The 25703-nt window shown below is 39.5% G+C and overlaps 1 protein-coding gene across 1 annotated transcript in view; it reads right to left on the reverse strand.

The window, feature by feature from the left end:
- Positions 1–507: 507 nt before the first annotated feature.
- cmip (c-Maf inducing protein) overlaps positions 508–25703 on the reverse strand; it is a 27222-nt gene continuing 2026 nt past the window's right edge. Inside the window, exons 2-21 of the mRNA XM_060878199.1 lie at positions 13791–13916; positions 13441–13491; positions 12738–12899; positions 11790–11831; positions 11461–11523; positions 11153–11233; positions 10964–11067; positions 10321–10425; positions 9321–9659; positions 8868–8933; positions 8291–8317; positions 7724–7772; positions 7442–7549; positions 7188–7304; positions 6954–7094; positions 6634–6681; positions 6202–6348; positions 5201–5306; positions 3857–3927; positions 508–3763 (exon numbers count right to left, since the gene is read on the reverse strand). Of these exons, the coding sequence (XP_060734182.1) occupies positions 3710–3763; positions 3857–3927; positions 5201–5306; positions 6202–6348; positions 6634–6681; positions 6954–7094; positions 7188–7304; positions 7442–7549; positions 7724–7772; positions 8291–8317; positions 8868–8933; positions 9321–9659; positions 10321–10425; positions 10964–11067; positions 11153–11233; positions 11461–11523; positions 11790–11831; positions 12738–12899; positions 13441–13491; positions 13791–13916 (2007 nt within the window). The 3' untranslated portion in view covers positions 508–3709. The remainder of the gene's footprint in view (positions 3764–3856; positions 3928–5200; positions 5307–6201; positions 6349–6633; positions 6682–6953; positions 7095–7187; positions 7305–7441; positions 7550–7723; positions 7773–8290; positions 8318–8867; positions 8934–9320; positions 9660–10320; positions 10426–10963; positions 11068–11152; positions 11234–11460; positions 11524–11789; positions 11832–12737; positions 12900–13440; positions 13492–13790; positions 13917–25703) is intronic.

Here is a 25703-nt window from a genome sequence, read left to right on the forward strand (position 1 = left end):
ATCGTTATAAAGCAGTTACCGGAGTTATTGTTATGAATGTTTATTTCAGTGTTCATAGAATGACATTCAATACTTAAACATCTTTAGGTTTTTTTTTGGTGTTCACAAATTCAGATTCATTTATTAAGGCTTCTGTTATTTGATTGGTAAAAAAAAAATAGTATTAATAGTATTATTTAAAAAAAATTTTTTTTTTTTTTTTACCAAACTGCATATACAGTAGAACTGCTATTATTACATCTAAAATCAAACACCTCTGAATAAAGAAGCCGAATGTGAAGACTAAAATAAAAACGATTTTGAATGTCAGGAATATAAATGAATTCTAATAATTACTAAATTGTAGTAATATTTCAAGTCTCTGATTTCAGTAGAGTTCAGGATTAAGAATTTCATGCTTAAGAATCTATTTAGAGGATTTTAGTGTTTAAATCGTTGTCACCATTTCTGCTTGCAGTTGGAGTCAGTTTATTGTGCTGTGCGACACGGTGCAATAACGAACACGGCTTTGCATTTGAAACATATTCACAGACAGTTTATTCTGATTGAAATGATTTCACATCGTAGCTGACTTATTTTCCTGTTCAAGGTCTTGTATTGTCATTACAACAGCCACAGAGCAGCAGCAGCAGCGACCCAGCTGTAAAAGCAGTTAAAACACACACAGGAGGAAAATAAAGGCAGCAGTTCGATCTGCAAAAAACTCCAGGAATTATGGGAAATTTCTGTACATGACTGCACCCAGGAGGGGACTGCAGTGGTAGACCTCCCATTCATCACCACATTAAGACTCAGTCACAATTCAAAATGAGAGAAAGCTTTTTTTTTTTGTTTTTTATAGAAATTGCAGAAAAAAATGAATGAGTTCGAGGGGTAGTGACAGGAGACAAACCAATGAAAGCATTGAGTGACAACAGAAAGACTTGACCCTACTTTTTAAATACAACAACAAAAAAAAATGAAACTGAAACATGAACCTTTTTTTTTTTATGCGTCCAACAACCAAATGGTTGGGAATCTCATCACGATATGTAGATCTCGCTCACTCAGATGTGGTCCACTTTACACAGCAGAACCGTTCCGGCAGAATTTTGTATTTACTGAGCCGATTCACTGGATTCTAACCATTACATTGTTCAGTTCACGCTCTCATACAGCGTATTGGCTTCTCAGTTATAACGGCAACTAATTACATTTCCGCTGCATATAGCACTCTGTTGAAGTTCTTGGTCTGTAATAACACACACACACCTTCTTCCTGTCGCTGATCTGGTTTAAGCAAATCGAAATGAAATTACAAAATGAAAACATCTGCTAATGCAACATGTACATGCAGCAAAATGGGAAAAAAATAAAATAATAATAAAAAAAATTTCAAAACCATTTCATTGCAACAAAATATGGACTAAAGTGACAAAAACAATTAAAAGTTTTGTTTTTTTTTTGTCTTTTTGAAGATTATTACAGTGCACTTGGTCTGGGGAGGAAATAAACAGAAGAAAAGCTGATCTCACACACACATACACACACATCCTGAAAATATAGGCAACAGCAGTCTCTCAAATAAGATGAAAGAAAGAAACGACTAAAGAATTATAAGACAGACAGAGAGTGGATGAGGGAAATTATATACACTTGTATGTACATTATACATGATGCAACCACGCAGCGTCTCTTTCAGGACCTGAGATGGTAGAACACGATGGACCTCTGTGTCGCTACCATCCACCATACACGCATTGTTAAACTCTCAGTGCATGGCGTCAATCTCCGCGCTCGCTTTAAAGCTCCTGCACAGTTCAGGTTCCTCCACTGGACCAATCAGAACAATGACAAAATAGACCGTCCAATCAGAGATTGGTCAAACGGACCGGAGTAGCTAATCAGAGCGTGATGTGTCTGTGCTAAAATGCAGGGAGAGAAGAGTAGAGTAGAGCCAAGCAGTCTGATGTCTGATGCAGTTTCTGAGGGTGCTGGAGTCCAGATCTAGTATTGGGTTTAAAGAAAAGAGTTCATTTAGGTTGCCAACTATAACCAGCTGGTCTGCCACCTAGGGGAACGTTTGCATATTCGATATGAATGTTTACAAAAGAGATTTTGTTGCACAAACCAACAACATGCTCTGTGATCTCTTCAAACGTTTACCTGACTCGGTGACCAGTAACAGTAAAACCTTTGGAGAATGTTAAGTGGCAAAAAATAAAGAACAGGAACAACATTTGTCTGTTTTACAAATTATGGCTTGGTGTTTGATTTCTTATAAATGTGCATGACGTGTCGTAGGTGGTCATGTGTGATAATCCTGCATTGTAAAACAAGCGCTATAGGAAATCAAACATTTCACTGAAGCTGATGAAATTTTACTGGAGATATTTACACAGATTGCATCCAGCGATCATGACGTTGCCACTTCTTAAGTGGTGCACTCTTCATAGAAAATGTCCTGTAGGCACCATCTTGGCTGATTTGATTTAACAAACTGGATTGAAAATATTTGTCAAGGAAAGTTGGATTGTGAGGAAAAGCTAGGGCCCAAACAGAGAAGAGAGAGGCTTCGTAAATATTGAGAAGTCCCATACTACCTTCCAAGCGACCGCTGACTTAAATACGGGTGCAAGAACAAACTTTGTACTTTGTACGACGACACCAGAGAAATCAACAAACAAAACAAAGTGAAAAAAGATAAAATTTTTCCGTCTAGTAGGTTGTACAACCAAGCTCCTGAAATTGTTAAAATGTCAAAAGGGAATATAGAGATCGATATATATACTTTATACTGTATAAACACACAATTTATGAAAGCGGAGATGTGTGGAAAAATATGCTCATTCAAGTTGATAAAAATTTTTGAGAGAGAGAAAAAGAGACAAAGAGAGAGAGAAAGAGAGACAAAGAGAGAGAGAAAGAGTGACAGAGAGGTTAAAATGAGTGTATACAGTAGTGGACACTCAGGCTACCACCTTTCTACATCAGAGGCAACAGCGTCAAGTTGTGATGAAGGATAGAAAAATGGCAGAATCAGAACCGAGGGGACCCGGCACAAAGGGACAGTTTTTTTCCCCCCGCAGGGAGGCGACATCAAAACTATACTGGAATGTGGCTCTCGCCAGTCAGGGTTCACCTCCGGGGAAATGTCTCCCTATGGTGAAAGTGGGAGAGAAATAAAGAGAAAGGGGCAAAGGCAGGAGAGTCGACTTCTGAGCTTTTAAGTCTCTGCTCTGGGGAAAAGAAAACGGGTGGTGTTTTGGTCAGACACACTTTTAAAGAGAAGCAGCTGATTGGGTGGCCAATCAAAAATCTGACCAATCTGATTGGGTGATTGGGTCTGATTGGGTGGACTGTCGAAATCGGGAAAGACCGTCGAAAAAGAGAGAAAGACCTAAAGTCTTCATATGTGATATAAATAGAGTGGGCCTCCTTTCCATTTAATGATGTCACTATAAATATTCTTGCGCTTTTAATGTGGCTACAAAGAAAGTTCTTTCTGCGTTTTGATGACGGTGAACTGCACAAATGCTGGGCTCATGTCAACAGAAGGTCCTTGGTGTTGAATAATGTTCCTATAAAGACAGTCCTCGTCTGCACGTTAGTGACTGCGATGATGTTAAAGGCTTGGTGTCTTGATGATGTCAGCAAATCCTTACGCTTCCATGATGCCAGAGCTTCCTTGAGAATCGGGGGGAAGAGGGGGTGGGGATGCTGATTAGGTTTACCAGGCCTCTGTGTAGCGGACATCCACCTCCTTCAGGTTGGGGAGCTTGGCCTGTTCGGTGGAGGACAGATAAATGTGAAGATAATATTTTTCTGGGGACTTTCTAGAGGAATTCATTGCATTTTCAGAGGGTTAATATGGTACCTTTAGGTCCTCGTAGGTGTCTGCGGTGAGTTTAGTGCTGTTCATATTCAGACTGCACAGGCTCTTCATCGCTGTTCAGTAAGAAACATGTTAGTTTATTTTACTTCCACATCAGAGGTCCAATTAGAACACAATCCACACAAACCCCTTGGAACAGGTTTAGTTAATGGGCATTATTTAAATGTACACAATATTTTTTTGTCCTAAAGCCATAAATCTTTCTATGCTTGAACTTTCCAAACTGACTTGATTTAGAATCCAACTTGTTTTCCCCCCCCCACACTGGCTTGGATTAAACCCATTTGATCCAACAAGCCAATAACTACAAGGACTCCATACTGTATATATATATACACAATATCTCTGAAGATGTGATTTCCACTGCTGTAACTACATTAAAACATCACCGGTCACTTCATTATGTTCCCTAATTTGGAATTCACTGTTCTGCATCAACCAAAATGTTGATGGAGCTTGGATGGAAACACCATGCATGGAGAAGTTGCCTACACATACATGACACTTATGGATGTTCAGACACCTTAGAATTTTCAGAGGCATTCACCAGGTATAGTGGTGCTTTTATTGAGTTACTAAAATCTTTGGGAAGTTTAATTCCTGCAAACGCATCTAGATATTACTTAGCTGACAACAAGCATTCGCAGTTTATTATTATTTCATTATTGTGTTCATATTGCACAGACCACAGAAGAAAAAAAAACAACAAGTTTTTTAAGTATAATAAATAATTTCTTAGCATTTGCTCTTATGTATTTACCCGTAGTGTGTTTTTTTTTTTGGCAGTTGCAATTCATCTGTAAACTCATTTCATGTAATAACTGGGTTCTGGTTTCCACATAAGAATATTTTTACGTTATCCTCTCGATACACAGGCACAGGCTTTCTGTTCGTTATATATGCGCACTACACAGGGTGGAAAATAACTCTCATGTAAAACATATTGCAGCATCATTTTAACGTACGTGAATTCAAAAAGAATTCAATTCAGTATCGTTTCGGACATCGCCTGGAAATGAGCGTTTAGGGTAGACAATAAATTTAAGGGTAGACAGTAAATTAGGTCAAAATAAATTATTGACCTTGTGGAGAAATCTGTTTGGTCCCTATGAGGAAAACTGTATTTATATTAAATAATAAAACTGCATTTTATTAGAAAAACTTCAAAAGGAAACCAAAGGTTTGCTATTGGTTACTATGGTTAAGGTTTAATTTGCATATAGGCATTACCATTAATAAGCGTATGTCAGTAAAATATCTATGCAAACATAATGAGACAATGGGGTGTGTGTGTGTGTGTGTGTGTGTGTGTGTGTGTGTACTCACAGCTGAGGGCTAGCAGACCAGCATCAGTGACTGGTGTCTCACACAGGTTGAGGACCTGCAGGCAGGCCAGGTGCTCTGAAAGCAGTCGCAGCCCAGCGTCTCCAAACTAACAGTTAAAATTTAGCTGATCAATTATTAGAGCACAGATAAATGAATCAATTTAAGACAAATACAGGTGAGCTAATAACTAGAGCCCCGTTTAAATGGTATCTGTAATAAAGTATTTGGATATCGGCCCCATGCTAAAATTCATTTAACTGGAGATGCCTACGAATCTCAGGACAAAAAATAAAAGTTTCTGTATTACTGCTAATATGTTTGTTTCTTTACAGAGCACTTAATGCATATGATATTAGAAGTGCACAAAGTGATGTTTTATACTTTGTAAGCTGTTACTACAATCACATTTGAGATTTCAGGATCGGTTTAATGCACAGTACATTTCACAATGGACACTGAGACAAATCAGCTGAATGTAGCTTTAAATGCTTAATGAGTAAGTAAGATGTAACGGTGGCAAGAATAATGCCCTGAGACGACAAGAGGAAGAAACTTTGAGAGGAACTGGACGCGTCTTCTGGGTGACACCCACAGTTGCACAGTGGAAAAGTACTCAGGCTCACACTCTCATGACTGATTTTTCTGCTCTTTATTCCTCTAACGGGATCCGAAAGACAAGAAGTGCTACGACTCATCCGACTGACATTTTGAATCGTTCGAAGAATCTGTCATATAATTGTTGGAAATAATATAATATCTGTACCGCCAGTCAAAAACTGAGGTCTTTTAAATGAATATATTCTCAGGAGCGAAAAGAGAAAACATGGTTGCTAATAAACACCGGAATTACAGCAACTATCCGTGCAAAACTGAAATGCAGTCAAATGCAAAATAAGGCTTTAGACTAGCTTAACCAGTGTGACAGAATGGTTTATTTACTATTCGAAGGGATAAACAGGCTTTTGGTTATTTTATCTGAGCACACAGTTTTCTAGGTTTACCTGAGTGGACCACAGGTTGAGCTGTTTGAGGGAGGGCAACTTGATGAGCTGCTCGGCGCAGGCACTGGTGACGTTGGTGAAGGCCAGACTCAAGTTTTCCAGGTTCCCAAAGGAGCCAGAGCTCAGCAGGCGGGCGAGATCAGCGTCCTGCACAAGAGACACAGCACAGTCAGATGTGACGTGAGTGCGATTGGCTGGCTGCCTGGCTGCTGATTGCCATTGTGTCATATTAATACACCAAAACAATTAAAAATTTGAAATTAAATGCAAAAAAAAATCTGAATTTATGCTGTACTACTTGCATTACTGAAATCTATCATACCATCTGAAATGATATTTTGTTGTTAGAAATCACTTCATGCTTGAGGGGATGTTTAACTGATACACTGTTAATTAACTGATACACAATTAATGTACAAATAAAACACTAACCGTGGACTTGGATGGAAGAGTGAGTCGAGTGGGCCCTCCTTTTCTTTGCTATAAAAGTAAAAGGGAAATAAAAGGAGACATTTCAGGCTTTCTGAATTTTCTGTGTCACCAGCAGGTGGTGTGTGTGAGATCAGAATGTGGGACATTTAAATGGGTCACTGAAAGGTCTGGAAATGAGAGCGCTGCACTAACCCAACCATAGCAATATGTGACTTTGCATATTCCGCGGAAACAGAGCCTGACCAGACTGTGATGTGCTGTGATAATATCGGTTTCCGTAAAACCTTCATGCGAATGTGTGTTTGCGTATGTGTACACACCAGCTCTTTAAGCTCTCTCTGCCTGTCACACAGCTGCTCGTACATGCGCAGGCCGACCTGCGTGCTCTCCAGGGTAGAGATGATCTGTAGCTGAGTGTCCTTATTCTCTATAATGTTATATTCCAGCATCAGGCACAGGATCTGTTCCACACATAGAAACATGCACATGAGAACTTGCTGTACGTTTGAACACAGTTTCAATTTTTTTTTTTTGCTCCAAGCGTGCACAGTCACCTCCACCATGGTCTGGTTCCCTCGCAGTGCCAGCAACATGCAGGGTCCCAGTTTGTTTTCTGCCAGAGAAAGAAGGAATTTCTTCGTCTTGTAGCAAGAACCCATGAGGATGTGAACCTGCGATGGCATCAAGGTGTCAGCTATTAACACAGATGTACTACAAACGCAACAGATGAGAGTATCTCTCTCTCTCTCTCTCTCTCTCTCTCTCTCTCTCTGACCCTCATACACACACAGAATACATATACACACACCATGCTAGCAAACAGCTCTCCGTCATCATCACAGGCTACACCTCCTGGACTGTAGAGCTGAAACCAGCCGTCTTTTCCAGAACGCACGCTGAGTAAACAGGAGTGCACCTGTAAAACGCACAGACCTTTAGTATCGTAGATGCCGGGCTACCGGATTAACTGTACCTCTGTTTTAAAAAAATACTCTTCACAGAAAAGAATAGATAATGGAACGATTACACCAGCAATTAAATGTGATTAAAACGGGACGTGTCAGGCATTTTAGGAGGCCGGTAAACTCACCTCCTGTCTGGGGTCCTCGGCAAACCTCTGAATAACATATTTCAGCTCTCTGCAAAGACGTTAGGCTTGTGTGATACACGGATAATTTGATATGCAGACAGTTTCTAGTCTCTGCCAAAATATCCGGTAATGTTTACTCGGATTAAACGTTTTGTACAGGTGTTTTGAGCTTGGACATGAACTAGTTATCACTCCATACGCTTGCAAAAATAATGACTAAAGAATGTATATATGTGTAACAGTAGTAACATTACGATCTCTAATCATACAATACGTGTATATATGAATTGTTAAAAAGGTTTACTTTGCTATACTCTATACTCAAAGAGAGGAGAACAGATCACTAATGTCAGTTTGTATTGACATGCCCCTTATTAATATTCTTAACCCGCACTGCAGCGGTATATATAATCATGTGCTCGTCTATTATGTTGATTATAACTATGTGAGCAATTTAACAAAGACTATTATTTAACTTTATCTTCCAGGCCGTACCTGAAATTAAAGCTAACATGCTTTATTACTGATATAACACTTTATTTCTGACATACTACTGATGTCACTTACTTTGTAAATTTGGCATGAGCAAGGGCCCTGAGAGAGAGAGAGAGAGAGAGAGAAAGAAAAACACATAACAGTCAATCTGTGAGCATATCCATGCATGCATGCATGCGTGTGTGTGTGTGTGTGTGTGCTTGCACGTTTCATGTTTTTGCCGTGAGCTCTGGGATGTCTGCCTGTTGTTGCCTTTTTCTTAATGAGGTCTGAAGGCTCAGATTAACATGTAAGCGCAGGTGAGCTCCCCACTTGTGTCATCAGCAGGGCTCTGTATGAGACACATAATGAGTCCCCAGACGACATGGCCAATTACACTGAGCTCTCAGGTGCTGTGGGCTCCGTAGACCCAGCACACACTGTCCCCCTGCAGAGCCCAGTTACGGCTCAGCAACGTCACAGACTCCCTGGCTCCTTGACCCCGATGAGACCCGCTGTACCCAACAATACACACATCTCCGGATGCAGGCATTGAAAATAAATGAAATATTCTCTAGTACTTCAATGAATCTAGAGTGGAGGGATAATAAAGGAAATAGAGAAGGTTGAGGGTTAGGAGGGAAAAGGAAAAAAAAGGGAGCGCACTTACTCTTTAGGGAATGGGATGGGCTGCAGCAAGCTAGCAAGCGCTGGTCTCCAGTCGTCATAGTCTGAGCTGCAGAGAACAGGCCAGGGGAAGCACCAGATTAGTGTTTGACGTAGGAAAAACAAGAAAGGAGGAAATCAAAGTCTTATGTTTGTTATGGGATCAGGATGTAAAAATTAAGAGACGAAACCTGAGCAGTGGTGCTGGGACTCAAACACTGCCAGGCTGCAGGATCATAATATGTTCCACAGTTTTGCCCAGTTATTTAACCAAACCGCAGGCTTCAGGTTTCTCGTCCAATTGTGTGGAAAAACTATTTCTTACAGCTTGCTTAAATTCCTGCCATACAACGAGTGTACTTTGTAATGCACTCTTTCACACATATTCACATGCTTTCCGCTCAACACACACGCTTACAGACACGCAGAATTCATAAGCCAGAGCTCAAACACTTACAGCATCTTCAGGATGAGTGCAAAGCAGGCCAGCACTCGGTCAGCCTGGGCTGGGAGCTGAATGGACAGAGCGCTGACGGCTGGGCTCACCAGCAAGCACTCGATAAGGCTGGGTTCACTGTCACCCCCTGCGGGCGCCTTACGCAGCGCAGTGTTGGCAGTGTTGTTGTTGCGCTCCAGTTCCACCAGGATCTCGCTGGAGTTGACGATGGAGGGTGGAGGTGGTGAAAGGGCTGTCGGAGGATCGGGGCGCATCAACCGTAGGGGCATCGGGGGCTTCCGCTCGGTCTGTTGTTGGCAACCGTTCCTTATCTCCTTTAGACTAGGAGAGTTATCACGACTAAGAGGAAGGCGGAGAGAAAACAAAGCGGAAAATAACAGAGATGACACTATGGTCTCAATTTACATGACGTAACATACAAATAAACAAACTGTATTGAGTTTTATAAAGTCTCAACCTGTAACAATAACTGCAGGCATACTTTCAGCTGAGTAAACTAGAGCCTTGCTTTAAATGCACTTTGGTATAAAGAACTGCATGCAACATTTAAATCTGATTTTAACAGTAATGTATTAGGGCTTCATAAACACTTCTACATGTACATATCTAAAACAAACAAAGAACGTCAAATACACAGTAGAAAATGGAAACTCTTCGAAGAGACAAATTAGGCAAAGGAGGTAAGGGAACAACAAAGGTGCGAGTTGGGACATCTTTTTTCCCCTCGGGACGGAAAGGTGACTAATAGTCCGTGGAAAATCTGAGCATAATACAAGGCATGCCTAAGAGGGCCCAAGGACTCAGAGAGATGATGTAATTATTAAAGGCAAGACTGAAAATAACACACACAATCTACACACAAATATAGACAGGACTGAAACGTAAAAAGCGACTGTATGCATTAAACACCGCCAGCTTTTAGTGCAGTTTAAAACACAGACCTAAAAAGAGTTGGACATTTTAAGGGAAACGTTCAGAGTTCAGCTCATTCAAGACTCACCTGTTAATAAACTCCTCATAGCAAGAGTAAATAGCAGCTAGGCACACTGCCACCAGGTTGGGGAGAACCCGAGGGTGAGGACACTGTCCAGTGGGGCCATGCATGCTGAAAAAAGAAAAAAACACATGAGTATAAATGCAAGGTCCAGGACATGACTCAGCCACACCCAGCACACAACCGGCCATCAATACGACACCTAACAGGGTGTGCAGGAGTGTGTAAACATACATGTGATAGGAAAGTCTCTATGTGTACAGACCAAAATTACTGGCACCCTTTACAAACATAAAGATTGCATCATGGATAGAGATGTAAGAAGAAGATACATCATTCCTTTTAATAAACACAAAACATGCCTGATTGGGAATTATGGGATTTTTCTGTAATCTATATTTTAAACGTGGAGGTTAATAACTAGCAAAGCTTCTCTGCTGAAAGCTCTTTCGCTTTCCCCACAGCGATGCTAAAGGATGCTTTATCGCCATTAAGCAGTTTGTTATGAAATACAAATCATTTGGATGTTCAGAGCACAAAAAAATGTTATGGCAGTGATTGTGTAAGAGGAAAGAAAGCTGATTAATTCATAGTGCATGTTTATTCAATACAATCATTTTTGCAGACATTCACAAGTAACAATACTGACCTGTGAATAAACTTCTTGACCACCTCCATGCCTGCGTTAAGTTCATTCAGAGCCAGAATATACTCCTGAGTAAAGAGACGCAGTCTGGGACACTTCCCAAAGTCCTAGAGAGACAAAAACAGTTACTAAATCAAACAGCGGCGGTCTGCATGCACATGTAAGTGCTCTGGCCATCACACATGCACTCACCATGTTGTGTTTGAGAATTCTTTGGACCACTGGAGTGAACACTTCAATGACCACCATGGAGCGTGGACGTTCGCGACAGTGCTGTGGAAAGAAACGGTACTGAATGCTGAGAGCCACTTAGCTGACACTAACCGTCCACTGCACACTCATGCTGTACTTGTGATTCACAGTGTAGTCACCAATGAGTGAAACTTTCACACATAAGCTAGCCAAATAACTTCCTTAGAACCAAGTATGTGTGCTGTCAATCAGCTGTTTCAGTGTTTCCTGCCCTGGTTAGTGGTTGTGGCGGTGAACCCGGATGTTACCTTGCAGAAGAATTCACACAGGTCAGGGGGAGGGTGGTTATTTTCCAGCAGGGGAGCAATTGCCTACAGGGAGATAACAGCAGCATTATTGAGAGCACGCGCACACACACACACACACCCCATTATACAGCATCTAATAAAGAATGTGCTTAATGCCATTACAGCTCATTTAAAGTCATATTTTATTTAAAGCTCATTTCACGTGGGTTTAAGACATAATAACTCCTCTGTTGGATTTCAATCCAAGACGACTCCGTGCTACGTTTACAGTTCAAAAACATCCCAGTTCTAAGAGCAGAGACTAAATATAACTCAGCAAACCCACTCACCACAATGATGCTCTCATGGTCCTGGGCACTGAGGTTGGTGTTCTGAGAAGGAAGTGACATGAACAGATTACTCAGAATCCTCTGGCCTTTCACTTCCCTCTTAAAGCCTTGGAGCACTCAACAAGCCTCGTTTCCAAACAAATTAAATATCCTGCACTCGTATTGTATTGTATTATATGTACAAAACACATACAAAAAGAAATAAATAAATAAAATCACATAAGTATCAACATGACTAACAGAGAAATCCTAGCAGGCAGGAAGAAAGAAAAAAAACAACAAGAACAACAACAAAAAACCTTGTGCATGTTTTGGTGAGCGATCAAACGCACCAAAAAAAAAAAAAATCTGTGGAAATGTTTTGTGGAAATGTGGAAAGGATTAATGATCAACCAGTTGTATAGGCTTATGCAATACCAGGTTTACATTACAGAAGGTGTTTGAATAACAAACGCAATGCGGTCGTTTGCTACGTGTTGCACACAACAACAATTAAAAAATAAAACTCAAAATAAATTATTTTGAGAGAAAAAAAAAATGATTGATTTATTTAGAGCTATTTGTAAATCTAAAGGGCATTGGTCTTTATATTTTTATTTCTGTCTAGAATCGAATATAAGGCAACACAAACTACTCTGTATATGAGAAAAAACACAAAGTAGAAAGAAGAAGCTGAAGCCGAAAGACATTAAAATCGTGACATACTGCAGCATTTATTGAAAATTAAAACTTGATTCCAGTTCACTGATTTTAACTTCCATCACTTAAGATCTAGCATGACTTATTGTGTAGCACGTATCGTTTCTGGTAGGTTTGATTTTGGAGATGATGTTAACAGACGTCACAGTCATGCGCTAACGTGTTTAAAAGTGTGTTCTTAAACGACGATAAGAAATGACTAAGTTCTGTGCAAAAATACCTTCTTGTGTATGTGTGTGAGTGTGTTACCTCAGCGAGAAGGGTGGAGATGATATGAAGCGGGGCTTGATGGATAGATTCGTCCTGCAGTGGAGAGGTAAGCGCCATGTCCACCAGAGCTCGGATCTCCTTCAGGACGACGTCCCAGCGGCTAGGATTGTTCAGCACCTTGCGGTACTTGTAAATCTTTTTCTGTTGATGGGATGAAAAGGGGTTGGAATTTTTATTTATTTATTTTTCTTTTACACATATTAACATTTAGTTTCATGTAGACTCATTTTCAAGTTTATAAATACACTTAACTCCAGAAGTATTAGAAACCCTCATGAGCAAAACAAAAGAGATGCTAAATATAATTTTATAGCGTTATTTTAACTCCGTATTTTTTCTTTAAACTGAAAATGCTTTCTTAAGCACGGCTTTACCCCAAATATGGATATTTATCGGGGCATCCCTGGAGACGACAGCCGGATTGAGCCTGGATGACTCTCCGTGCAGAATATTTCAAGTTAAGCTTGCCAAAGTATAACAATGTGTTGGCATTAACTGTAAATATTCTTCAAACATTTTGCTATGTATAGATTTTAAGGATCGATCATCAAAACACCAAGCGCACACACGTTGTGTCTATAATATCCAACAACAAAGCTGAGGTTTATGGGATGTTAAGCAAAGTGTTAATGCATGATGTTTGTTTCAAGCCTGCATAAATACTTAATATCAGTAACCTTACCTTCCATTGTAGAGAGTGAAACCACTGGTCCCGTAGATAGCTGTTGGCAGCCTGGCGCACGCACACACACACACACACACACACACACACACAATTTGTATACGAGTGTGAGTGTCATGGAATTGTTTAGATGCGTGTCTCTCAGTGAGAAGAATGTGAATATAAACAGCTTTCTTTTTTCCCCCCAACTAAAAATAAAGAAATGAAACATCTGGAATAAAACTAAGTCTAAAACGCAGCTTTTTTTCTGGTTATATTTCGACACTGTACTAAAACCCAGAGAACATATGCAGGTGCTGTGAAACACAAAACGCAGTCCTTAGGAGTTTCTTGGCTGGAGAAAGCCGTACCTGCAGGAGGACGGTCCCTCCGGGGATGCTGAGCTGGACACAGTATTTGGGGGCATTGTCCCAAGACAACAGCTGCAGGTCCTCTATAGTGCTGTAGGACAGAGCCGCCTCCATGTAACCTGTGGGCTAGAGAGACGCGGGAGAGGGGAAAAAAAAAAAACATTTCAAAACTCCTGCAAAAATCATACAACACAGTGAAGCAGATGCACCACGTTATTACACACTTTATTATTTACTTCAAATGACATTTAAAGCAAATTTATCTTCCTTTATAATTAAATATAAACAAGCCCTTTCCCGAGGGAACATTTTAAATGCTAAAGACACTAAAATATGAAATAAGCTCACAAACGGTGCAGTTTTGTTATACTGCAGTGTTATAATCCAAATAATATGAGAAGTTTTCAGACCTATTGTGCTTTGGCCAGCAATCTCTACTTGAGTCGATCACAAAGTGATCACACGGGTTTTCAGAGATTTTCGGGGAAGTGTACAGAAACAGAAGAGATCTGAATATCTCTAATTGCTAGACCTTAAACATCTTTCATTGCTGACACTCCAGTCACCCATTCCAAACATCTCCTTTGTGTTTTGTTTGTTTCACTTTATCTGGCGCGTTGACTGATCTCAGAATGACTGTAAAAAGTTTTTGTTCTCGTTTTGCATCATCCAGGCCGCTGCATCTCGTTTTTTCAGCTTCACTAGCTCCTGCCTGTAGTGCTTGTGGTCACATGGCTTCAAATGTCAACAGGCTGTTCCCGGTCTCCATCTCTCTACAACAGAACACTGGAGCTCTTCCTTTATTAGCCTCCCTCCCACCTCTATAGCTCGGCTACAGGCTCTTCCGTTATTAAACACGGCCTCCCCCTGATGTTGAACAAACAAGGCTATTACTTGATTTGCACTGCCCTCCCTAAAGACTCACCAAACTGCAGTTCCTGTATTTGTGTCAGCCACCCAGTTCAACATAGCAAACAAGCTGTTCCTTTTCTTTGACTCATTCTGCATCTCTCTCTCTCTCTCTCTCTCGCTCGGTGTGTGTTTCGAACAAATATACGATTTCTCTCCTTTCCTAACAGAAATAAACTGTCTTTTATTTACAAGTCTTCTTCTAGATGATCGAGCCAGTGGCTGTTGTTCCTGCCCGGCCTCCTCCCGCTGTGCTGGGGTTAAACGTGCACCTCTGACACGTGTGTGTGAGAACAGAACCGAGAAGAAGAGGGAAAAAAAAAATTCAATTGCAGAAGCAGAATGTTCTTTGAAAAAAAAAGGGGAAATAAAACGTCAATACATGAACATGGGAGTGAGTGTACAGCATGGCTCTGAACCTCTTGGCCAGGTTGTCATAGTGACAGTATCCTGAGCGGCAGCTCGCCGTGGTAACTCTGCTTTAGCTCTCACTTCGATCTGTGGCCATCTCCCTCTCTTACTGCACTCTCCTCCTCCTCCTGAAGCTCCTTGTATCCCTCTGGTTCATCATATTCAGCCTCGTTTTCATGCTGCAATTCTTCCTTAAAGAGGAGCTGAACAGCTCTTGTCGTCACACTGCCATGTTGCCATGGAAACAAAGATGAAAAAGAGACATATGTTTTTTTTTTGTTGTTGTTACCAGGGAGATCCAGATGGAAAAAGATGTTGGAGTAGGGATTGAACGTCGGTATATTTGGTTCCGTTCTCTGGAAATGATGGACAGCTTTAGATTTGCTTTCTGTTGCAAATTTCCTATTTTATATAAGAAAATATCCACAGGTTCAAGATACGTAAGCAGAAGCACCCGAGCAGATATCATGAAAGAGCTATGCTGGTTTCCAAAGAATTTCTCATCTCATATATATTAGGAACTGCATCCAGGACCTTGATGAAAGATAAAGTACACAAGCAGCTCCAAACAGTATGAGTCAACAACGCAACACACTTTTGATGTAAATGCAAATGAAATGCAAATCTGACAATGCAGAATTACTGCCATACGAGACCGCTGTCAAAAGGTTGTCTAGCCACTGAACAGGGCTCTGAATTAACTTACTCGGATTAGCTGACGCCTTGCATCTGATGCACACCTAAAGTAAAGCGCGGAGGCCAGAGGAGGCAAAGTACACACCGTAATGAGCAGGAATGGTGAGAGGGGGCCCTAGTGAGAGCGAGCAGGTTCAATAAAACCTGATGTTGCAGGCGAACCTTTGAGGGCCATTAAAAAAAAAAAAAAAACCTCTGTACACTTAAAGAGAAGTAGAAACATAGGGCAGACGAGTCATTATGAGCCTCGATGTGATGCATGTACCACCTGCAAAAAGTTGTGCATAAAACTTATCATAGCTGGTGCTGAGTGTTTAAGCTGCATGTTTGTGGTTGTTGAAAAACGGCATGTTTTTGTTTCGGTACAGGTCAAAGCAAATACAGCGTACTAGATCGCAACTTTTCAGTCTTGTAAACGTTTATACATCAGAATTCCATTCGAGTAACCTTTAAAACCCCTGGCAACAAACCTTCTTAGTACCGTAGATCGATCTTCTGGTGAAAGGTTAACGTCAACTTAATGACAACCCAACAATGCTACAAAAGTCTGATCAGAAGTGTGTGGGAGTATCAGACTGAGTAACGATTGAAAAAGGTGCCTCCCCGGCAATGTAAACAACTTCGGAGAAATGCTAGTAGCAGCACTTTGCTCGCAGCTCAGTTTTACACACGGATCAGAAACGCTGTTCGGTGCGATGGCGTGTGCATGTTAGTAAATATATCGGACGGTAAAATCGGCTAACAATGTGGTTTGTGTGCAACTTCCACTTTCCAGCAGATTTAAAAAGCAACATCAATCAGTGGTGCTGGTGCCACGAGTAATACAGAAATGCATTTGTTTATTTATTTATTTATTTTTGCTCGTTTCCGTTGGACAATTTGAGACTAGTAGAAATAGATTCGATAGGAATGACGTCAGAATTTGCTCTCTGCTTATGTCGTTTCCTTTTTAACCCCAACCACAAAAACTGAAGTGCTGACTTCCATCATCTGCTTGTGGTCTTCATCTAATTTGTTTTGATAGTTTGAGCTCCATCTAATACAACTGAAATAAGCTTGGTGGCAGCGAAAGGTAAAACCTGGGCATCAAATGAGCGAAGATATGAGCAGCCGAGACAAAGAAAAATAAAATAAAAAAAAAAAGAAAAATTGTAGTCAGTGTAAATTCATAACAGAGGCTATAGATGATGATCTAAGATATATTATTTACATTCTATTTTCAATATGTTTTTATATTTGTTGTCTTAATAACAATAATATCAAATATTGATATCTTAGCTGCTGTTAGCTGCAATTTTTTTTACAGGTTCCAAATCGACCAAATCCACCGAATGCATTTCGGTGTTAATGGAAGAGTTGAAACGGAACAGAGACGTTCATGACATTCACGATACCTAATAATCAGCTTCGCTAGCAGGTCATAAACACTTTAATAGAATGCGGAAAGAATAAATCCATCCGTGTGTTATCTCAAACATGACCTGTTTGCTTAACGCCGGTGTTAGAAAGCCTAATCCTCACAGTGCACACTAAACACAGCTCTTTCTGAACACTAGCAGGACGAACGTTAACATTACAAAACTGAAAAGAACGCCAGCATTTAAAAAGTTGTTTTTCACTAAATATATAATGAAATCTTTAAGTGTGCTGTATGTAAGTACAAACCTTTGTTTCTGGACGTTTTTCTGTCATTAACTGAGCAAACTTAATCAATTTGTATTCACTCAGAACTGAATTTATATCATGTATATGTGTATATATAAATATATATATATGAAACTCTATTCCACAGCGGACTTTGTTTTGTTTGTCGTACAGATTTGAGAGAGTTGCAGTCACTGAACAGGAAGCTTGATTTATGCTTGATGGATGCACCGAGGTACGAGGGCTGGTGCGGTTCAAACGACAGACGACGTGGCCGAGAGATCCGGCCTTTATTTCACGAATACGGATCTGCTACATAATTTGCGCGACACGTTTTGGATTTTTGGGGGCCGTGCGAACTTTCTGTTGTCGGTGTAAGACGAAACGCAAATCAGACCGGATCTACACACTGACCACTCATGTATCTACAGAATTCTGGGGATAAATAACATTTTAAAACAAAGCACATGAAGTTCCGTGTTCATCTGCGGTGGAAATGTAGCTTCTCCTTTACATCTTTCATCGCTTGACGTTATTCTTTTTTTGCACTGAAGTAAAACCTGGTCTTTTGCTTCATTCAAATATAGTTGTTGATAATAACTAAATAAAAAAACCTACAGTATATCTGTAAAGCTGTAAGCTACAGAGTCATCAGTGTTGATCACCTTCATGTACACGGATCCATCGGCACTGAACACTGATCTGAGATCTGAGCTCAGCTCTGTTTAGAAGCAGAACCACTTCAGGGCAAACTGAAGTATAAATTAGGCAACAGCTCAGGTCTTAGCATTTAGTGAACCGTACAGGTTTAAGAGCCACAAGCGTATCTTAATTTAACTGTGAGAAACAACAGAAAAGTTCGGTACACAATCGTCAGTGTGCTTCACATGAATAACGAAGTGGGTATGAAACAAATCTCACATTTTCTGCTTTTGGATAAATATTTCAAATTGGAAGCAAAACTTTGTGCGCTCACTCGAAAATAAATGACAGACAAATGAAGAGTACAACTTAAAAGAAAGATAAAACAGAGATGGAAAAGCACTTCAGGAGGGAAATATGCTGCAGAGACTAAAGACTGAGACGATTGAAAATATAATATATACAACAATTGAAAACATTCATGGACATCACTATGTGCACTCGTGTCCTGATGTCTTGCTGATCAAAAAAACTACTGTAATGATCAGGACTGGGAATGAAAAAAAAAAAATCCAGAATGACTCCATCCTACAGACCAAAATATGACACAAAGCATCTTGTGTGTTCAGCCCTAACCTCCATCCTGAAGATGAATAAGTCTCTAAAACGGTCTGCAGTGTTTATGTGTGATAAACATGACGGGAGTCCAGAAGTAAAGTGAAATAGTTACTGATGGAGTCAAGATATCCTGTCCTGTTTGACCCTGGTATAAATCTGATTAAAGCAAAAAAAAAAAAAAAAAAACTGACTTCCTTCCTCAGTTCCTCAAAAATGAGCTGAAATGAGCAGTCTTGTTCATTTCAGGAACATAACTCCATCCAGATACTGATAAAAGATCGGTTCAAATGTTTCAATCAAAATAATTCACATATGTGAATCCCATAACCTCTAAATAAAGAGCTTCAAAGTAACAACACAATTTTTTTTGCAAACAATAAACTTGTTTGCAGCAGACTGTGTATTATTGCCTCCAGGTTTCTGCTCTCGTCCTTCTCTAAGCCTCTCTAAGATCCACCCGGGAACGTTCTCGCCTCGTACTAAACTCTAAACGAGGACACAATGCGTGGTTTAGACATGATAACGTGACACAGACGCAACAAAAAATCATACATCTGAAATGGTTATCAAGACCAACTGTGTATTAAATTCACACAGATTTTCCCCAGTTTATCACAAACGTTTTGTTACTGTGTGTAACTTCTCACATGTTCATCACAGCGTGCAATCCTGCAAACCCTGAACAGGACTAATGTGTAATCTCGGCATGGATCAGAAGAGGCACGGTTTCGGTCCAGACCTTTCACAGATCATGTGTCTAAGGTACAAAACTGTAGAGAACAAAAGTCTGTGGGGGTTTTAGGCTGATCGTCCGACACGAGGTGAGGGGAAGCTGCTGCTCGTCTGTGTTAGCAAATGCACATGCACGATTTCCTTCTTCCTGTTGTAGAAAATAAAAGTCTTGCGTAATGCAATTTCTAAGAGGGTGTGCAGAGAAATCGCAGACATGCGCTGTTCTTTACAAAAGTCGTGCACTTCCACTTGCACCAGCATTTTAAACCAGTTTCTTCCGCTTACTGACGTTAAAATCGCCAATGATTTATAATTATTTATCGTATTATGTTACAATTTATTACCGAATCAGTATTTGGAAGAGAAAAAAAAAAATCACAAAAGATTGACAGAATAAGATTAAATGTGCCTTTATCATTATTATTATTATTATTATTTTACCAAACCTGCATTATAATATTTATATAACTTATGTAACATCAGGGAAGTTAAACAGTGTCAGATTTTATTTCCCGATTATAAACAAAACATTCTCCATGCATGCCAACATACAAAGCCTTATTATTCAAGCAAGAGCATCAAGACAGGACGATATTTCTGAAAATGAACAAATACTAATGTGCGGTAAGAGGAAAAGGGCGGAGCTTCCAGCGGTGACGGACAGAGACGGCTAGCACACGTTTACCTGCATTCAATACACTGCTAAATAACAGACTGGAGCAGACTGTCACCTCAGATATATAAACTGTAAACTGAAACACATGCTATATACATATTTGTGGGTTTTGGCTAGTTTATTGCTAGTCAACAGACTTCTTACAGCAGCTAGAGTGATTTTAATGATTCTGAATGACATCAAATCAATCAAATATTACAGATTTACCACGATAAAGGCGGTATAATGACAATTCGTTTTACACACAGACACCTCGAACAAAACAAGACTCAAGACTACTTTTGACATAAATGTGACAATTTTACTTTATAACACTATGTCAGATATTTCCATTAAGATCCTTAATTACATCCTCAAACACAGCAGTCGCAGAAAGAAAGAAAGAAAGAAAGAAAGAAAGTGATGGCAAACTAATGTCAGCTATAGAGTTACAAAGTACTCACTCTAATGACGAGAAAAACATCAACAACACGGTTTGAGCGTCAGGAGAAAATCACCACGTTAAATTCACATGACTCGTCCTCATACAATCAGGAACAACACAGAGAAACGTCACCTTTATAAAGAAATATCACCGTATCACAATAACGTTTATTAACAGTTAGAAACCAATGTTAAAACTTATTTATGGATGGTTTCAAATTGTACAATTTTTCCACGATTACTTAATAGTTTCAGGGTTAAATAACGTGTGTAGATGTTAAAAGTGTTAGCAAAGCTGTGCATCGTAACACAGATCGTGTACAGCGTGATGCATTACGGTCTGGTTAATGGATTAATGTGCTGATGTTCCATCTAGATGGATAACTAGCCTTAATGTGGTTGACTAGAACTTAAACTAAATCTACGAATTAAACAGATCCATACACATGATTCCTGTAATTATGTTTCTCCCCAAATGTAAGCAAAATTCTGAGGAGAAAAAGTAAAGCCTGCAAAAGAAGAAAATACAAACTATTCTGTTTCCAAGTCCTGTAATTATGTGAATTACTGAGGAGGCGCAATGAGCTAAACGTCATGAGATACTGGAACAGACACACACACACACACACACACACACAAGCACACACCCACACACAAACACATATACACACACATACACACACAAACACATATACACATACATACACATATACACAGACACACACATCACATATACACACACTCACATATACAAACACATATACAGACATATACAGACACACACATATACACACACTAATCAATTTTATTTTTATAATATTAAGCAAATTTGTAAATTCAGACACTACATAAAACAGATGAAAAATCCAGTTCTAACAGTTCACTCAAATTCACTCCACTTTCACTAAACGCTCACGTCCTAATAGTCAGTTTACAAAGTAATTGAAGATAACCGAACGTCCGTCAGCAGTCCGTGAGAAACGCCTGGGCTTTGACACAAGTATATGGCAACTGGTTAACAGTGAGTAATGATAACTCAACCCTCGTTACTCTGAAACTAACGATTGTCCCACATTCGGAGTATAAATCGTTATTAACTCCACAAACAAAGGTCTTGTGTAGAATTATTGACATCTATTGTAACTTCTTATGTACTTACTATGCTCTTATGTACAGTGATTAACTAAAAGCAACATTTCAGGAAATGCAGAGCTGAAAACTCAAGCCATAAGTACTGAACCACTGCAAAACGTTTAGGTGACATGAAACTCTAAAATGAAAAAAAAAAAAAAAAAGGTCACAAAGCGCTGTTTCAACACTATGGCCACTCTTAAAGCCACATCTTACGGTTGCTCCAATATCAAACGCTTCTAATATCAATAAACACCATATTAAATATCGAAATTTCTGCCCGAATATATTTGGTGGACAAACATTTGGTGCTCCGCTGGGAAAAAGAAAAGAGGGGAAGAAGAAAAATAAATGTTAAAAAAAAAAAAAAAGGGATATTTTCATTTTTTTCTATGAATGTGTGTGTTGTTGATCCCCTGGAGATGCTAATCTGATGGCGTGGACACTCAGGCTGGGTGACGTGACCGTATAACTCTGATATTGTGTTTATACACATATTGTCGTTATACACTTTCTGGGAAAAAAAAAAAAAAAACAGTTAAAATTAGTGTTGAACAATAAAAAAACACAACTCCTCCTGCTGTGAAAGGAATTCCAGCTGCTCTCATATGATGGAGCGTGAGGAAGCTGAGGTAGTCCATGTGCCACATGATCAGCTGAGTCTTCTTTATTAATGCTTTTGCTTTCTGTTCCAGACCAACTGCACACCACAGACTGAACGTATGGGTTTAGAGATCACGGTGTGGACAAACCAAAATGTAGTTCTAATTAAATGGTTTTAAGTTTATACACTTTTGTCCGTCTACTGCAGAGAAATGAAATGAATTCAAACCACATGTGATTATGAGCTTTATTCAGTCCCTGCACATTTCAGATTTCTTTTTATTATTATTATTGATGAAGCTAAAAAAAATGTCTAATTCTGCTGCAAATTTTTTTTTGCGGTGCAACTTCCTGAGTTTTGTGCTTTTTTCTTGTGGAAAGCTACTTAAATAAATGAAATTTCCAGCACAAGATTCTTCTTTTTATGCGTCTTTACGGGTAACGGATAAGTTATTAGTTATTATAATAGCCGTACTCTTGTTTGACGCAGGTTTGATGCAGTTGAACCGATGTGATCTTTGGCTGAATAGGTGTTTTGATGATGTCACACGACACGTCTTGAACCTGGTCTGAATAAAATCTGCTGCGATTTTAGAAAAAAAAATAAATCGCAAGCTCCTTCTCCAAAACATCACAGAGTAGCTTGATTTTGCAAAATTGCGTCTCATCTTTTTTTCCTTTTGCAAAAGATTTTTTTTCGCTCTACTAAAATGGCATTCACTTCATCGTATTATCTGATGTGGTTTTGGGTGTGGAATTTGTTCACTTGCAGATTTTCAATGTCACGGTGCGTCTTTTTCTTCTGTACACGCAGTGCTTCAGGTGCGTGTTCACGGTCATGTGGTGCTACGGCTACGCTCGGTGCTCGCAGTGAATACGAGGGAGGGGGATGAGAAAACTTTGCATCCTGTAAGGTTTACTGATTTATTCTGCAGATCAGTTAACAAACCCAACGGCGCCGTGAAACAAATGCGATTTTAATGTGATGTTTTGACCACAATTAATCCCATAACAGAAATGTCACTCATACATTATGTTCAATGAGAAATTCAGCTTCGTTATGGACGAGGAGCAGAAAACAGACAAAATGTACTTCATTGGAAAGTAAAAAATATAGTGAATTGAAAGCTTTCCGGTCGTGTCAGCTAACCGTGGCCAAAAAAAAAAAAAAAAACAAACCCTAACAAAAGCTAACGTAGGCCAAAGTGGGAATATAAAAAACAGTTCACATGGATGTGTGCCAGTGTTTGAGAATGTCCTCCTAATGGATCTGTGCTGAACAAAAGGGTCGCTTCATCTCCTCTGTCTCAACCAGAACACATATTTGGATTATTACCAAGATGCTGTACGAGTTTTGGACAACAAGACGTATATAAATGTGTGTGTTTGTTTGTTTGTGTGTGTGTTTGTGTGTGTGTTTGTGTGTGTGTTTGTGTGTACTGATTAAAGGACATTTTTGGGCAGCTGAGTTTTCAGATTGTTGATTACAGTTGATGTCTGTGGCAATGCAAGTGGCAAGTTTAATATCAGTCTCTTCCCTTTACTGTGGCATTTTTCTGCATTTAATGTTACATTCTGATCGGATCCTTCTGAAAACTCTTCCGTCCGTGACAGAACGGCTTCAGGCGAGCACCTCAGGAGGAAAAGCTTTCAAGTCTTTTTCAAGAAAGGCTGACAGAAAGTGTGTATGTTGGCATTACGCAAATATCATGTAGGTTCGCTGTGCCTGAGGAAAACGGTGAGTCATGTCTTTCATATCTTTCAGTGAGATCAGTTTCAAAAGAAGACAGCAATTACCAAGAAAAAGCTTTAAAGGGCACAAACTTTATTTGGTTTTGTTTTTTTTACTGCATCTGGTGGAAACGGAGATGGATGAAAGGATGTTTAAGCAGAATGCTACATTTTGTTAGATGTAGCAACACACACACACACGCACATACACACGCGCACACGCACACATGCACACACACACATGCACACACACACATGCACACACACACATGCACACACACACATGCACACACACACATGCACACACACACATGCACACACACACATGCACACACACACATGCACACACACACATGCACGAAATGGAAAACAACCGTTATAGGAAAAAATATAATTGCATCACTTGAAAGAGCACAAGTTCAGAAGTTTAATGCTTAAAACAAATGCTCTTAAATTACAAACATTGCAGACGCCAAGTTAAACATCTTAACCTTCGCCAAAAGAAAACATTAGCCACAGTCAACTACCCTTCTATTAGCTATGGCCAACTGAACACAGGTCACCTGCTAAACAGCTATTAGCTTAGAGAGCTTGAGAAGAGAAAACAGAGACATCAGCTGACATACTGCCCAAACAGCTCCCTGCTATATGCTATACGAATTAAAGCCTGTTTGTTACATGCAGTCCAGCCGACAGATTTAATTCCAAAGTTATACCAGACCAGCTTGGAGCAATCTTTCAAGCACATGAATTAAAAAAAAAATATATCTAGGAACTAAATATAGTCACACGAAAAACCATCCATGGGAAAGGCACTGATATTACGCCTACGTGGAAACATTTTGAACCGTTTCAAGCAAATAGCATGACCACATCGAAAAATATTTTATTCTGATAAAGATAAAAAAAATAAAAAAATAAAAAAAATTAAAAAAATACACCACCACCACCTCACTTCTCTACAAGCGCATCGACTGCCTTTTGTACGCTGCCTGTACTGCGTCTGTCTGACGTGTTTCGACTGGACGGTATCTCCGATAGATTTACTGTACCCTGAACCATGAGTCACTGATTTGACACCGGCACAATATGAAACAAGGGACTGAGATAAAAAACATGTGACATCAGAAAGATACTGACTTAAAAATAAATAAAGGTCTGGTCTTTAATGATTGCTGATGCTGGCTGACTAAACTTGGGTGCACCGCGCAGCACCACACTCGGTCTAAACCGGCTTAAATTAAACTGAAATCCATTGTAAACATCTATTTTTGTTGTCACTATAATGGTAGAAGAAGATCCACATGACTCATGGGACTAAACTACCAGTGTAGGATCAGCTGTCATGTCTGTTTACATTATTATTTTTATTCCAGCTCATAAAATAAGTAAACATGAACAAACCAGTCTGGATTTGTTTCCCCAGAATCTGGTTCATTTTTAAACCAACACGGTATGACTACATATCCTCATAGGCCCCATTCATTAGCAAATCTAATCAACACAGAAAATATGGGGCTTTTTTTTTTTAGCAAAATCATTATATGCATTGAAACTAAATTGGCCTCAAAATCGTTTGACTTCCATTAGAGGTTATGATTTCTGCGCTGATGGTAAAGATATTTTTAAAAACATTTCTGCTGTCATTAGGCCCTGACCAGAAAAAGAAAAAAGACTGAAACAATAAACCAGCAGCT

This window comes from Tachysurus vachellii, chromosome 9 (genome assembly GCF_030014155.1).
Source record: "Tachysurus vachellii isolate PV-2020 chromosome 9, HZAU_Pvac_v1, whole genome shotgun sequence".
Classification (NCBI taxonomy): domain Eukaryota; kingdom Metazoa; phylum Chordata; class Actinopteri; order Siluriformes; family Bagridae; genus Tachysurus; species Tachysurus vachellii.